The sequence below is a fragment of the Poromitra crassiceps genome, assembly GCF_964638095.1.
Source record: "Poromitra crassiceps genome assembly, chromosome: 1".
Taxonomy (NCBI): Eukaryota; Metazoa; Chordata; class Actinopteri; order Beryciformes; family Melamphaidae; genus Poromitra; species Poromitra crassiceps.
Genome location: NC_139623.1, coordinates 108,781,661 through 108,798,680, shown reverse-complemented (window position 1 = coordinate 108,798,680; position 17,020 = coordinate 108,781,661). Strand labels below are relative to the sequence as shown.

General features: G+C 42.9%; 1 protein-coding gene across 1 annotated transcript in view; it reads left to right on the top strand.

The window, feature by feature from the left end:
* Positions 1-407: 407 nt before the first annotated feature.
* The window catches only part of znf385d (zinc finger protein 385D), a gene marked incomplete at its 5' end in the record, with an annotated part of 19,094 nt that continues 2,481 nt past the window's right edge, over positions 408-17,020 (top strand). Inside the window, 5 exons of the mRNA XM_083632434.1 lie at positions 408-661; positions 832-965; positions 8,806-9,156; positions 11,377-11,558; positions 16,381-16,482. Coding sequence (XP_083488560.1) covers positions 408-661; positions 832-965; positions 8,806-9,156; positions 11,377-11,558; positions 16,381-16,482 — 1,023 coding nt within the window. The remainder of the gene's footprint in view (positions 662-831; positions 966-8,805; positions 9,157-11,376; positions 11,559-16,380; positions 16,483-17,020) is intronic.

Sequence of the window (17,020 nt, the reverse complement as noted above, 5' to 3'; positions counted from 1 at the left end):
GAAAGGCCCAGCGAAGCGCACCAAGACCGCTGGCTCCTCGGCGGACGCTACAAGGCTTCCAGCCCCTCCAGGCCTCCAAGATCCCCTGATCGCAACGATTTCTTCACTGGTCGGGTCCCTCGTCGATGCCCGGCTGAGGACGCTCGGGAACCCCCACGCTCCCCATGGCAGCAGCCCAAACAGCACCGCCCCAAGTTTCAGGCTTGTATCCCCCTTTTCAGCCGGCATCTCTTCCGGTGATATCAGCCCAGCCAGCCCCGCTTCAAAATCCAGGTGTGTGCGCCGAGTTCCCTCCCCTCCCCGCACACATCCCCCCTATGAATACCCTCGCCTCAGCTATCCCCTCCCCCGCATACGGGAGGCCGTATATCCCACTCTCAGCAAACGTATCGCCCAGGCTTCGATCCATGATCCTTCAAGGCAGAGATATCAACCTAGTCAGCATTATCCTGCCGTCTGCTGAGTGCAGCAAGAAGATAATGGGCGGCCAAGATATATCGGCCGTCCTGAAATCTTCCGACCCCCGTCTCGCCAAAGAGCTATCACCAACCGAATTCCTCGTTGCGTTCGGGGTTTTCCGCGACATTATATGCTCAGTGTATCCCAGCCGTCGCGCCGAGTTAGATGAGTACTTGGCTCTGATGGGAGACCTCCACCTTAGGTACGGGAAAAACATATTTTACCAGTACCACAAAGCGTTCTCTACAAAAGCGGCGCTGTACATAACTCGTTCCAACACCCGTCTAGACTGGTCCGTGTTGGATACCGAGCTATTGGTACTGGTCACGGGTGGTCACCAGGTGATCACCTGTTTTTCCTGCGGCGAAGTAGGCCACACGGCGCCCCTATGCCCTACGGCCGCCTTCCAGGCTTCCGGGAGCAACACCCCGTTTTCGGCCGGTCCACCCCCCCTCCTCCAGCAGGGAACCTTCCAGCCATCTCAATCAGACCGCCAGGGGCGCAAGGTAGTTATGCATAACAACATGGCTATTTGCAATCATTTTAATGAGGGAGTTTGCACATATCCTAACTGCATTTTTCTGCACGTCTGCAGCGCCTGCAGGGAAGCGCACCCCCGCTCCGTCTGCCCCCGCAGGATCCGCCCCCCAAGGCAGTTCCCCAAAAAAGAAAAGTTGGGCTAACAATCATAAAATCCCTTCCATCCACCCCCATCGACATCCCAGCCCTGGGCCTCGAATTAGCCTGCCACCCTGATCGCGTATTTACCGATCATCTCTTAACTGGCCTCTCCCAGGGGTTCAAAATAGGAATAATTTCTCCCCCCACAATTTCCCACGTTTCTAAAAATCTGCAAACGGCTCAAAAAGAGCCCAAAGTAGTTTCTCAACTCCTTAGCAGGGAATTATCAAAAGGATTCATAATCGGCCCATTTGATTCTCCCCCCTTCCCGGTGTTCCGAACAAGTCCAGTAGGCGTCGCCACTCGCAAATATTCTGGCAAAAAGCGCCTAATTATAGACCTGTCAGCGCCTCATCATGGCCCCACTCCAAGCATAAACAGCCTCATTCCTCCCGAACCTTATTCCCTCCACTATGCAAAAATAGACCACGCCATTCGTCTAATCAAACTGGCAGGCAAAGGTGCGTGGCTTTCTAAAGCCGATATCTCAGACGCCTTCAAAGTCATCCCTATCCATCCCTCCCAATGGCATCTGTTCGGAATAAAATGGGATTCAAAATTCTATTTTTCCGTAAGGCTCACGTTTGGGTGCAGAAGCAGCCCCGCCATCTTTAATTCACTAGCAGAAGCTCTATGCTGGATATTGCTAAACAATATCCGTCTCCCCACAGTGCTACACCTGCTAGATGATTTTTTGCTCATCGACCCTCCGTCCGTCCCCTCAATCTCCCTAGTCAAACTCAAAGAGACGTTTCACAGGCTGGGCGTCCCTCTAGCTGAGGAAAAAACCTCCGGGCCCTCATCATCTCTCGAATTCCTGGGCATTAATCTTGACACCAAGCTTATGCAAGCTTCCCTCCCCCTCGAGAAATTGTCTCGCATCCGCAAAATAGCCCAGTCCTATTCAGCAGCCAGCCACATTTCAAAACAAGACCTTCTGTCTCTGCTCGGCCACCTGAATTTTGCCATGCACATTATTCCCCAAGGGAGGTCATTCATTTCCAGGCTGCTCGATTTAGCATCTTCAGTCCCCAGCCTCCTTGACTCAGTTACCCTCAACGAGGGATGCCGATCCGATCTCAAATTCTGGGCACACCTCTTAGAAAATTGGAACGGAATCTCATTTTTCTATGACGAAATCGTCTCGTCTGCCGACGACTTAAAACTTTTCACAGATGCAGCCCCATCTGTGGGTTTTGGGGGGGTCTACCAAGGCCACTGGTTCGCTGGCACTTGGCCGCAGCAGTTTGCCGGCTTGGATCAGTCCTCCGCTTTATACGAAATATACCCGATAGTGGCTGCCTGTCACATATGGGGGCGCTTCTGGGCACGTAAAAGGATAGCAGTCAAATGCGATAATGCTGCAGTAGTCGCCATCATCAATAAAGGACGATCATCTTCCCCGGCCATTATGCCCTTCGTCAGGCGCCTAACCTGGCTTTCCGTCACCCATAATTTTATCATGGTCGCCAGGCACATCCCCGGGCATATAAACATAATCGCTGATCACCTCTCCCGTTTCAATTTCCAGGCGTTCCGCAGACTCTACCCCGAAGCGACTCCGACGCCTCACCCCTCCTTTTCTGCCCTCACGCTCTCATAGAGCGCAATCCCCATCTCACCCATTTACTCCACTCGGCCCAGTCCTATATTAGGCAAGGATTGGCCAGTTCCACTATCAAAGCTTACGACGCGGCTTGGCGAATGTTTGCCATGTTCTGCCTCTCCGTCAACCAGCCCGTTCACCCCGTTCTAATTCCCACAGTATGTGCCTTCATTACTTTCTGCGTAGATGTCCGCCTCCTCCGCCCTCCTTACATTCGCAGCCTAGTGGCAGGCATCCAATTTTACGCCAGGTGCCTCGACCCGGCTTTTCCCAGTCTATTTTCAAATCCAGTTGTTAAACTACTATTAAAAGGCATTTCAAAAGCTTTTCCGTCTGCCCCCAACTCCCGGCGTCCCATTACTCTCCCCATATTATGGCACTTGCTAACCAGCCTTAGACAAGGCATTCACTCCACCTTTTTAGACATCCTCTTAGAGTGCGTATTTTCCCTGGCCTTTTATGGGTTCCTCAGTATCAGCGAGTTTACATCCCCCGCCACGTTTCAACCCTCACGTGACATAACTCTCAGATTTAAAATTCCACCCCGACCACTATAGCATCTCCCTGAAACATACCAAAGTAGGCGGAGCTTGCTCTATAATCATTGCTCGCATCCAATCTCCCTTCTGCCCCTTCTCGGCCATGATTCAATACATTAGAATCAGGCCCCCAACTAGTCCCTTGGCCCCCCTTTTCCTCATCTCTCCCCATCATCACATGACGAGATCCTGGTTCATCCTTCACTTCAAGACCACACTCCAGAAATGCAACATCCCTGCAGAGAACTATTCCAGTCACTCCTTCAGGATCGGAGCAGCCACATCAGCAGCCATGCAGGGGGTGTCCTCCGCCTCCCTTCAACAACTGGGGCGCTGGTCCTCATCAGCCTATGCATCCTACATTCGACCAGAGCAAGATGCCATATTATCAGCCCAAAGATCCCTCCTTCCATGACTAAAGAGGCAACAAGCACTTCGTTGGTGGTGATCAAACTCTCCTTTTTCTCATCAATGCGCCCATGCCCGGGCTATCCACATGCACTCCCTTGCATCCCCGCTTTGCCTTAAAAAAACCCGGTCAGCCCCTCATCTCCCGGCATGCATAAATTCTCCCCCTGTCAGCCCATGACCTGACTAAAGCATACCCCAGGCGAGCTCCATGACCCCCCGTTTTCACTCTCCCAGTTCCTGAAATAACTTTAAATTCCTTTGGGGGATGTCCTATCTCATACAGCACTGACGCCCCTCTCTCATAAGCAAGAGGAGCGTCACATCATGGAGTCATACGCCATACTCAAACCTTCTATTCTGATTCAATAAAGTTTGTTAAAATTATATTACGAGTCTCTCATGATTGAAGTGTAGTCTTAGACTGAATTTCAATCATGGAAGACCAAATAAGGCATTAATAGAGCACCCCATGCTGTCATACCCCTCAGCCCAAATGACGTCACTAAATGACGTCACCATCTCCGACGTCACCTTCTCTATGACGTCACCTTTGCAGTGTGACGTCAGTTGCCCAAATGACATCAGTTATGACATCATAAATGCCCTTCTCCTGGTACTATATAAAGCCCCCATCACCACAGCTTAAATCACATTGTGCAGTCATCACTCACCTTGTGCCAGCATCCCGCATTCATCCAGCATCTCCAGAGCAAAAAGCTTCATCCCACCACCTCCCCAGATCACCACCAATGTCATGACTCCTGTTGGAAACAGATCCCCTTAGGGGGGATGTCCTATCTCATACAGCACTGACGCCCCTCTCTCATAAGCAAGAGGAGCGTCACATCATGGAGTCATACGCCATACTCAAACTGTCTATTCTGATTCAATAAAGTTTGTTAAAATTATATTACGAGTCTCTCATGATTGAAGTAACTAAGGAAGTAAATCTTCATTCATATAGCACCTTTCAAAACCATAGTTACAAGTGCTGTACAAGAGAGAAAGCATAGAATAGAAGCTAAATAAGAGTAAAATATACGCAAATAACTCGACGGTTTCAATTCGACAACATAAACATTGTAAATTGCCCCCGGCTGACTTCCTGTTGCAGTGTTTTCTAGTACAATAACTGACAGGACATAAGCTAGGTTCTAAACTGTTCACTAGCAACACAATTCTGTCAAAAACATCTATACATGCACATTTGCAAAATACACATCCTACATACATGCTCACAGATATACATACATGCATAAACATGTACATGCTGCATATACCCAAACACAAACATATATGTACACACACACACACACACACACACACACACATAGTAACACACACACACACACACACACACACACAGACACACACACACACAGTACACACTGTGCGCACGCACGCGCACACACACACACACACACACACACACACACACACACACACACACACACACACACACACACACACTTTGTATATAAACACATTATGCACAAACAAATACACAAAAAGCACATCTGTATACAAGCAAACACACAGACTCATTCTGGTTCATTCATTTGTTACTGAAGTGGAGTCAGAGCTTGTTCCAGAGAGAGTTTAGGGGCCAAGACAGAAAAAGCACAGTCACCTCTCGATTTCAGACAGACTCTGGCAAGGGCGGACTGTACCGTCGTAACTGAGATTATAAATAGCTGGCAGCAGCAGCGGTGGCCAACCTTAAAAATGACAGAGCGAACGAGAAAAGGAGCATCACTGCCGCTGAATGTAGTTGAATTTAGTCCAGCATAGTTCATCTAGATCTAGACTCTATAACGTCACTTGTTCAAGAAATCCATGCTCAACTGAGGAGATAAGGATAATTACTCATAACCATGCAAGAAATAATGCATTGCTTATGTTTTACTCTATGATTTTTGTCACACAATTAAGCACTACTACTAAAGGGCTTCACTGAGGACATTCAGGTAACATTATTCCAAAATAGATGGATTCGAAACATGCAATATGTTTCATGAAAGTTCTGCAAATGTCATAGTTGGAGCCAGTCAACCGTAACAGCATGAAGACACCACACAAAACCCATTTAACTGTAACAGCATGAACACGCCACACAAACCCCTTTCATGTAACTATCAAAGGTTAATGGATTGAACTACAAAAATGCATACATTTATACTTTACGTTATAATGGTTTAGCGGGCACTCATGCAGAAGGTGCAACAATAGAAAATGCTTCCATTTCTGGATCGCCAGTGTATTGCAAGCGATCACATAACCACACAGAATGATATGTATTTTCATACCTTGAGTAGAATATTGCATGTAAATGGAGAGCTTTAACCTTTTCCTATTCCATCAGAGTATTTCTACTTTTTCGTAAGTACAGGATGAGTTTTCTTTGTAACTTCTGCATTTTTGCAATGGACTGTTTTAAAATTATTATTATTATTATTATTATTATTATTATCATTATTATTATTATTATTATTATTGTTATTTGGGGGGGTTCTGCTGCTTATACTATGTATTTTACATGATATGTTAGGGAATCTGTTGCTTATATGTTTTCTATGTTTTCAGCTTTCATCTATAGTGCTTGTTCCATGTTGTTTTTACCCTTGGGACAATAAAGATATTGAATTTGTACTTCAAGCTCTGGTCATAACAGAACCAAATCTCCTGACCTTTCTCTTGCCAGAGGTTGAACATATTGTTAGGTCATTGATAGATGTGAACCCAGTCTAACTTCTATCAGTTTCACAGTGCCAAACCCTGACATCTCCACTGGGATAAATAACACCCATACATAATGGCTCACAAAAATAGCATGACATAATTCAGTATTGATTTGTCTTTCTCTTTGCTGGCCGATCTTCATTTTCGTGACACTGGAGTATGGAGAACTCAGAGACATTGGCATCGATCAGGTGGTGCCGCCAAAGCAAAATTTCATTTTTGTAAAAGTGGGAGCAGTCCACTGTATTCCATACAAAGACGTGTTGTTCCAAGGGTCAAATATATTGATCCACGGCAGTCTCTACTCCCAAAATATCAGATATTTTTTAAGTTATTTTAAGCACAGCGGCTGTTTTTTTAACATGTTAATTTGACCTTACATTTAGTTACTGACAACAGATAATAATAATAATAATAATAATAATAATAATAATAATAATAATAATAATAATAATAATAATAATAATTTTGTTGTATTGCAGTCTGTTTATATTGATAACATAAAATGCTGGTGGATTGTGTTTGTATTTCACATACATCATGTGGCATATAATCAATGAACTAAGCTTCAGAATAACTCATCTAGTGAGCTTGCAATAGTTTGTTCATCCTTAAAGTCCAGCTGAAACGTCATTTTGAGAGTATCTAACTTCAGTATCGTGACGTATTTCCAAGTAAAACAGGATAGGCAAGCGGGACATAACGTTTGAAGGAATTTGATTTGACCGTTGAAAGGCGTGCCTGGGACGTAACCTCGCATCACCAGGCTCTCTCTCAAAGGAGAAGGAGCCTGGTCCCCATTAGTGGCAGTGCATGGTCTTCCTCTCTAAGTGGTATGTTTCTGGCGGTGTTTCCGCTTTGTGTACTGCAGTATTTCTGTTCCCCCATAGAAATATGGTTTTATATGGTGTTAGTTCATTTTATTTGTGTAGCTATAGCTAGATAACTCGCATCAGATGTATTTATGTTCATATGATGTCCTGTTTTCAGACAGTGGCGCCGGAACGAGTTTGCAATTAGGGGGACATTTTTTTTTTTTTTTGTCAATTTTTTTTTTTTTTTTTTTTCAATTTTTTTTTTTTTCAATGTTTTTTTGCCGGCTCCCGTCAGGGCGCCGGCAAGAAAAAATTATGTTTTTTTGAACGTCTGGATGATTTTTAGCCATATTTAGAGGAATATCTAATTTTAAATTAACATTAGGATTATACTGTAGTGATGTAATTATTCAGTATTTTCTCCTTTTCTCACTCACTTGGTGACCTGCTCTCCCTTTAGGTCATTTTACAATTACACTACAACAGACAGCAACACAGGCAGAAACACTGAACTTATTATTATTATTATCACTTCGAAACACAGTGCAAAACTTGTCATCTCAACACAAAAATAAAATAACAATAACCGTATACGATTATAGCAGCAGCCAATGACAGTGAGTGCAAACAGAGTCCAGGTCTGTCTGTCTCTCAGGTGTAATAATCCCACAATGATCACGGCTTTAACAAGTGTCACAGGCTGTGTAAACAGTGTAAAGTGGGCTCTCTGTAATTTGATCCCTGGGTCTGTCTGTCTCAGGTGTAATAATCCCACAATGATCATGGCTTTAACAAGCATCACAGGCTGTGTAAACAGTGTAAAGTGGGCTCTAAGCGTCAGGGGCAGTTGCCCCCTCAGATAAAAAAAAAAAAAAAAAAAAAAAAAATTTTTTTTTTAGGGGGACCAAATTTTAAGGGGGACAAAATGTCCCCATGTCCCCCTTGTTCCGGCGCCAGTGTTTTCAGATCAGAATTGTTTTTTGGAGCACAGAAAGGTTCCGCATGCGCCAGATCTGCAACGGCCGTTTCCGCATTTTACCAGCTGACCATGGACTGTAGCTTTTGGCCCCAGACTATCTGGGAGGAGGGATAAATCTGAAACTTACCAGTCACGTTTCAATAACAGTCTATGTTACAAACAAAAGTATAATTTAAATCCAGGTTATATACAGCGCCGTGGACTGAGTGCTCTGGGGCTGGCTCAATGTGCCGAGCCCCAGAGCAGCAGACAGCCTCTTCCCAGCCGGGGGGGGAGAGGGCCAGCCGCCAGCCGGGAAGCCGTGCCGTGCCCGGGACATCGTGAATAGCGTTTGTTTGTTTTTAAATACGTATAACACGCCAACGAGGCCTTTGTATCAACATTAAAGTAAGGTTTTCCATTTTTTTGATGGACTTGAATTCAAACGAAAGTGAAGCCTCCTTATCCACATGTACGTAAAGGCCTGTTGACAGAGCAACGTCACCTGAATAATGCATTTCTGCCACATGAATAATGCTCGTCTGCCCAAAATGATGGATTCTAATTCCAAAATGCATCATCTATCTCCCTGTGCAGATGGTGTCCCTGGCGCAGCCCCCCTACCGCTCTCGCCCATGCTTAGACTGGCACCCCCGCTGGCATCCCTGGCATCCCCACCGGCGCTGCTGCCCCCGCTGGCATCACCGCTGGCCCCGAGCGGCGCCGCCACAGCAGCCCCGGCCCCGGAGATCACCTCAGCTGTCGGAGGGGAAGAAGGGCCGTCCAAGCTCAGCTCGCCCAGCTCAGAAGCAGACGCGGAGCCCGAGGCCGAGCCCGAAGCCGAGGCGGACGCAGAGACGGAAGAAGAGAAAGCTCGACGTCTGCTGTACTGCTCGCTCTGCAAAGTGGCTGTCAACTCGCCGTCCCAGCTGGAAGCTCACAACACGGGTGAGGGACGTGGCGCCCCCTTGTGGTCGTGAAGCCCGGGCGCTGACCCTTTAATGAGCTTTTGCAAAGGGGAGTTGACTCCTCTTGGAAGGCAAGAGCATTTCCAGCAAAGAGCCGTGTCCATCAATTGATTTCCAACGTCTGTAGTAATTGCAGCAGAGATTTGTGTCCAGAAGACAACAGAGAGTGCAGATAGAAATGTGCTTGTAAGCTGCTGAATTCCTGCACATTTATCCTTATTAAATTCCACAACTTTTCCATTACTATTCCTTTGCATTTATTACATAGTACAATTTCCATTACCAGTATGTCCCAGCATCTGTCTGCAAATGTTTTTGTTGTTAACGTGAATGCTTTTTGTACAGAAGACTAAAGGGGGCTGCTGATGTCAATGTTATTACCTGCTGCATTCCTATACAGTTCTGCCTATCAAATTCCATGAATTTACCACATCACATTTGCATCACAATTCCATGGTATACAGGACAAGAGCCCTGAGTTAATTGTCCAAGGTTATTTTGGTTTCAAATATCAATTTTCAAAATCTATTATATTATTTTGTGTAAGTGGTTTCCATGGGAACCCTGTATCCAGCTTTGATCAGATTTTGGCAAACATCCTTTCCAGAATGAAGATCGCATACGAGATAGTTATGTCATACAAACCTCTAATGCACTTCCACACACCCAACGAGGGAATATTGTGATCTTTTCAGCCGGGTCCAGACCCGTCTTTTATTGAGTCCTAAAAAAAAATCTATCAATTTTCTTCAAATAAATTAAGATCATCTCACTATCCAAAGCAAATCAACTTGATTCAAGAATTTTGTAGAGTGTAATTTTCTTGAAAGTAGATCAGTGATCTGCCTTATTCTGATTTGTTTCAAGATACTGACACTCATTTCTAGAAAACTCCTGAAACAATGAAACTGCAGAGTTATCTCTCCTCACTTAGAGAATTGTTTGCTTGTTTTAAGAAAAATAAGATCTGAAGGCTAAATATGAGACTAAATGAATTTTATTTTGTAGAGCATGTAGGAGGAAATGAGCCTCATACTGTATAGGGTAATGTATGTCCTGTGGCTGTCACCTTATAACGTCATTAAAAGCAGACATGTTTACAGTCAGTGATCAGCATGTAGCCAATAAGACGACACTTATATGCACGAAGCAACTTGGGGGAAGTACTCAACTTTAACACAAAGTGAAGCAGAGTCCTTTCATCAGGATCGTTTTACAGGCGACTCAAGGCGACAGTCGACCCGCGTATTTCCCAGGTCAAGAAAGGGGCTAACAGTTAGACATGGCACTGATCTCACCTTACCTTCAGGCTCTATCCACCTTATTTTTGAATGCCCCGCTGTACAAATAATTGTGGGTACAAGTTCCGGTTTAACGTGACTTATTGTTGCAGCTTGCCATTTCCTAAAACGGTATTCTACTTGATTTGAAAAGATGGCCACCTACTCCTTGGTACCCTGGCTGAATTGAACATAACTTGGCCAATAAGTATGTAACATACCAAATAAAACAAACAGTAATGTCTTTATTTGATGTAGAATGCAGAGGATATGTAACTGTTTCGTTAAACTCGCGTTCCAGGAATATTGTATTTACTGCGCTGCTCTAAAATAACGTTAGTGGCGCGCGGCTCAGAGAGCCTGTTCGTCCTAGAAGCCACTCGCTTTGCGCCAGAACACAATCGATTTGGGGGTGGAACACGCCAGGATTGGCCAACGCCAACGACAGTGCCCAGAACTGTCGAATCAAATCATCGACAGAGACGCTATGGCACCGCCTCCCAGTATTGTCAGTGTGCAGAGATAGATAGATAGAACGTTAGAAATATAGCCAGCCACGTTATAAACAACTAACCAACGCTGGAAACGGTTTTGCCCAAAATGGTTAAAAGTTATATCAATTTGGTCATTCAGTGGCGTTTTACTGCCATGTAACATAACTAACTAGCGGCTAATATTAGCCACAGCAGGCGATTACCCATGAATGCACTGCGCTCTTAAAGGGATATTTATCAACGAGATTTTTGCCCAGCTGGACCTGATTAGTGATTTGCTCCGTTCACCCAGATGGGTGTCAAGCTGTCAGCAACAAGGCTGGGAGGATCACACCGGAAGAAAAACCCAGAGGCATCATGGCTGCTAGAAATAAGGTGGATAGGTTATAGTTACTGACCTTACTGTCCTCCTGCTCTGACCTGCAGGCACAAAGCACAAGACGATGCTTGAGGCCCGCAGCGGCGTGGGCTCCATCAAGTCCTTCCCCCGGCCAGGAGTCAAGGCCAAACTGGCCCCGCCCACCAAAGCGCCGACGGGCCTGCAGAACAAAACGTTTCACTGTGAGACATGTGACGTGCATGTCAACTCAGAGACTCAGCTAAAACAGGTGAGAGAGATGAACAGAGAGAGAGAGAGAGAGAGAAAGACACTCAGAAACACACAATAATAAACTGGGGAAAAGGGATTTCACATAAAAAGTAATGTGTTTCTTCCTTATCTTGACTTGAAACTGAAATTTTAAAATATATGACATACAGATAAGAGAGAGCAAGATAGAGACAAGAACAGAGTGGCACTGGAGTGGCTTATTATCACATACTCAGCAATGTGATTCCTATTAATAACAATGAATGTGATCAGGGATTGTATTGGATCTTATTGATTTGCAGAGGAGTTATCGTGTTGCAATATGAATACCATCGTTTTTAGGTTTGGAGCCAGGAGCAGAGAGTTTATTTTTGCTCAATTTTACCCGGAAACCAAATAGCCTACTTCTTAGGTCTTTGGCTCTGATGTTATATTCTATTCCAGTGGCTTCCAAACTGGAGTATGGTATGCATACCCCTAGTGGTACATGGAAGTACTACAGGGGGTACTTGAGAGAAAGGCAGAAATGGGAAAAATATAAGAATAAATCATGAAAATAATTAAATGCAATGTTAAAATTAATCTGCTCAGGAGGCACTAATTGCAACTCTTTCACTCCATTTCTTATTTTGTAATGTTATATTATTCAAAAGGTGGGGTATCATTCATTCATTGCATAATATGCTGTAGTGTTCTCTTGCCGTTTTCTAAGCAAAATGTTGTAGTCGGGGTAAAGGGGGTGATTCAGAAATCAGAGAAAGGGGTGCTGAAGCAAAAAAAAAGCGAGAACCACTATTCTATTCCAATTAAATTTCTGCCAGTACTACAGGATATTGGCTGAAATAAAATAAAAATGGCTGCAGCAATGGGATCCTCCATAAATCCTTTTTTCTCGTAGTTGCTGATCTTTCTCCCATGGGAGAATTTCATCTACAATACTTTAAAATGAGTTGATTTTGTCTGAGCTCACCTTGAGATTTCTCACAGAAAATAGACCAGCTTTATACATTTTTCATGCAGAGACTTTTATTGAGTACTATTGAGCAGCTATGATTCTCTGTGAAAAGCATCCACTATGACAAATTTCAGCTGCAGCTGGAGCCAGCCCTGAAACCATAGGAAGTGTGTTATTGTTCAATCCAATGCGACTCTTGAAAGTTCCACTCAAAGCGTCAGCATGTTCCCACTGATTTATTTTATTCTTGGCTTGAGGATATACATTAGTTTATGGATATGCCACTCAAAGACTCTTATATTTAACCTGTAATGGGTTTACATGTATAGATACTGAATATCAGTGATATAACCTGTAATGGGTTTACATGTATAGATACTGAATATCAGTGATATAACCTTATATTTAACCTGTAATGCCATTACAGGTATATATATTGAAGATCAGTGATATAACCTGTAATGGGTTTACAGGTATAGATATTGAAGATCAGTGATATGCGGCCACATGCATATCAGGGCGCCCCCTGTGTGGCCCGCGATGGAATTGCATTTTGTTTTTTTGTTTTGTTTTTCACAATGCACCTGAACGCAACATGCAAGATACCCGCTGAATAAGGCCATGTTCAGACTAGGAGGCCAAATCTGATTTGTGAACTTTAGTGACCTATTAATGACTTTTATGAGTCTGGACGCTCCAAGTCTGATTTGTGTCACTTGTCCCAAACCACATATGGAGGTAGTTTCCAATCTGCTTTCGACTGATGTGACTTGAGTGCGGACGCGCAGATCCACCAAATCTGATTTGAACGTCACTCGCAACTGGTCATCAAATGCTTCTGCGCAGGAAAACCACGTCACCAACGTACGTATTTACTGACGCCCACCACGTCGTTACCATAGCAACCCATGCAGATAGGCTGTTTAGGTCTGGCCACACAGATCCGACTTGAGAATCAGATTTGTGGCAGTGCGGACACCCTCCCAAATCAGATTTGGGAAACCAATCAAGATAATGATGATTAATGACTTTATCAGCAAATCGGATTTGCCTGTAATGTGAACATGGCCTAAGTGTCCAAATGTTCATGTCATTCTGGCCAATACTCCACTGTTATAGCATTTCAGTCTGGAATATGGAATATCTTTCAATAATCTATGATTTAGCTGCTAAATTGTCAAATACCGCCATCTGCTCGCTACCCAGGCACTTATGTACTTAACTTGATTGTTTATTAACTGGCCCCTGGCCTTCTATCATTTCACGAAAGTGGCCCCCAGGCAAAGCAAGTTGAGTATCCCTGCTGTAATGGGTTTACAGGTATAGATATTGAAGATCAGTGATATAACCTGTAATGGGTTTACAGGTATAGATATTGAAGATCAGTGATATAACCTGTAATGGGTTTACAGGTATAGATATTGAAGATCAGTGATATAACCTTATATTTAACCTGTAATGGGTTTACATGTATAGATATTGAAGATCAGTGATATAACCTGTAATGGGTTTACAGATCAGTGATATAACCTTATATTTAACCTGTAATGGGTTTACATGTATAGATACTGAAGATCAGTGATATAACCTGTAATGGGTTTACAGGTATAGATATTGAAGATCAGTGATATAACCTTATATTTAACCTGTAATGGGTTTACAGGTATAGATATTGAAGATCAGTGATATAACCTGTAATGGGTTTACATGTATAGATATTGAAGATCAGTGATATAACCTGTAATGGGTTTACATGTATAGATATTGAAGATCAGTGATATAACCTTATATTTAACCTGTAATGGGTTTACAGGTATAGATATTGAAGATCAGTGATATAACCTTATATTTAACCTGTAATGGGTTTACATGTATAGATATTGAAGATCAGTGATATAACCTTATATTTAACCTGTAATGGGTTTACATGTATAGATATTGAAGATCAGTGATATAACCTTATATTTAACCTGTAATGGGTTTACAGGTATAGATATTGAAGATCAGTGATATAACCGGTAATGGGTTTACAGGTATAGATATTGAAGATCAGTGATATAACCTGGGGTCCTGTAATGGGTTTACAGGTATAGATATTGAAGATCAGTGATATAACCTTATATTTAACCTGTAATGGGTTTACAGGTATAGATATTGAAGACCAGTGATATAACCTGTAATGGGTTTACATGTATAGATATTGAAGATCAGTGATATAACCTGTAATGGGTTTACATGTATAGATATTGAAGATCAGTGATATAACCTTATATTTAACCTGTAATGGGTTTACAGGTATAGATATTGAAGATCAGTGATATAACCTTATATTTAACCTGTAATGGGTTTACAGGTATAGATATTGAAGATCAGTGATATAACCTTATATTTAACCTGTAATGGGTTTACATGTATAGATATTGAAGATCAGTGATATAACCTTATATTTAACCTGTAATGGGTTTACATGTATAGATATTGAAGATCAGTGATATAACCTTATATTTAACCTGTAATGGGTTTACAGGTATAGATATTGAAGATCAGTGATATAACCGGTAATGGGTTTACAGGTATAGATATTGAAGATCAGTGATATAACCTGGGGTCCTGTAATGGGTTTACAGGTATAGATATTGAAGATCAGTGATATAACCTTATATTTAACCTGTAATGGGTTTACAGGTATAGATATTGAAGACCAGTGATATAACCTGTAATGGGTTTACATGTATAGATATTGAAGATCAGTGATATAACCTTATATTTAACCTGTAATGGGTTTACAGGTATAGATATTGAAGATCAGTGATATAACCGGTAATGGGTTTACAGGTATAGATATTGAAGATCAGTGATATAACCTGGGGTCCTGTAATGGGTTTACAGGTATAGATATTGAAGATCAGTGATATAACCTTATATTTAACCTGTAATGGGTTTACAGGTATAGATATTGAAGACCAGTGATATAACCTGTAATGGGTTTACATGTATAGATATTGAAGATCAGTGATATAACCTTATATTTAACCTGTAATGGGTTTACAGGTATAGATATTGAAGATCAGTGATATAACCGGTAATGGGTTTACAGGTATAGATATTGAAGATCAGTGATATAACCTGGGGTCCTGTAATGGGTTTACATGTATCAGTGATATAATCTGGGGTCCAGCGGCCGAACTTGGCTTTCATGCATACAGTACAAGTGAAAGCTATAGGCTTACTTGATCACCATCTAATCAGTATACTAAAATTGGTTAAATTTAACTTTGTTTAAATTTTTTGTTTGCTATAGAAATGCAAACAAATTCTTAATGAGCTGTCAAAAGAGCAATATGAGTGTTTAGCTGAAATTGAATGTATTAGAACAGTTGGCTTTAAATATTGTAAGGGAGGGGGAACTTATCTCATCCACCGCATGTGATGCATGACAGCCAGTTAGCAACTGAAGGCTCACCACTATAGAGCTGAAGGCTCACCACTATAGAGCTGAGGACTGACTGAAAGAGCCAATTAGGTAACAAGGGATGATTAGGTGGCCATGATTGAAGGAAGGCCTGTGTGGGAATGTAGCCAGGGCACCGGGGTTACACCTCTACTCTTGTGATGATTGCTGATGGGATCTTTAATGACCACAGAGAGTCAGGACCTCGGTTTAACGTCTCATCCGAAGGACGGTGCTCACTCACAGGACAGAGTCTCTAGTCTCTGCCCTGCGGCATTGGGGATGGGGATATTATTCGTGAGACCAGAGCAAAGAAAACCTCCTACTGGTCCTCCAACACCACTTCCACCACCAGGTGGTCTCCCACAAATGAGTGAAACCTTTCTACCTCGTCTGAAAGCGTTGTTTTGACCATTTTTATCTTGTCCTTCTCAGCACATCAGCAGCCGGCGTCATAAAGACAGAGCAGCAGGTAAACCAGCCAAGCCCAAATACAGTCCCTACAGCAAAGCACAGAAAGGCCAGAGCAAGACACCGGTGAGTCAGTCCACACGCCTCATGTAAATATCACAAAGTCCTGCTGTAGATGCAACAGCCACAGTGACTCAGTTGTAACTCATTTAGTGAAGACCGTTTTTATTGTTTGATGTCTAAAACTGTTCATTGTTATTCTATTCCAGCCCCTTCATGTTGCTACAGTGTGCAGGTCAAATAAAAAGTGTAGGTCTGGGAATATGCACCGTTCTCTCTTTTTTCTGTTTGCATGAGAGAGAACGTCAAGAGAAAGCTGCATGATGAGATGTGGCAGTTTAACGTTTCTTCGCTTACCAGCAAAAATAATTTTTTGGGGTCTATTCTTTGATTCAATCCACCACTAAATGTCAACTTTTATAACTGGTTCACCTCTTAACCTGCTTTTACTGAAATGCTGGTAGAGAGCGGTGCTATTCAGTTTTAAAACTTGATATTTCATTGACAAAAACGGCATGAATCAGGACCAGTCTGTGCCAGCATGCTAAAGTGGAATGCAGACTTGAGTCACTATTATAGTTTTACTATATAATAGGCAACACTA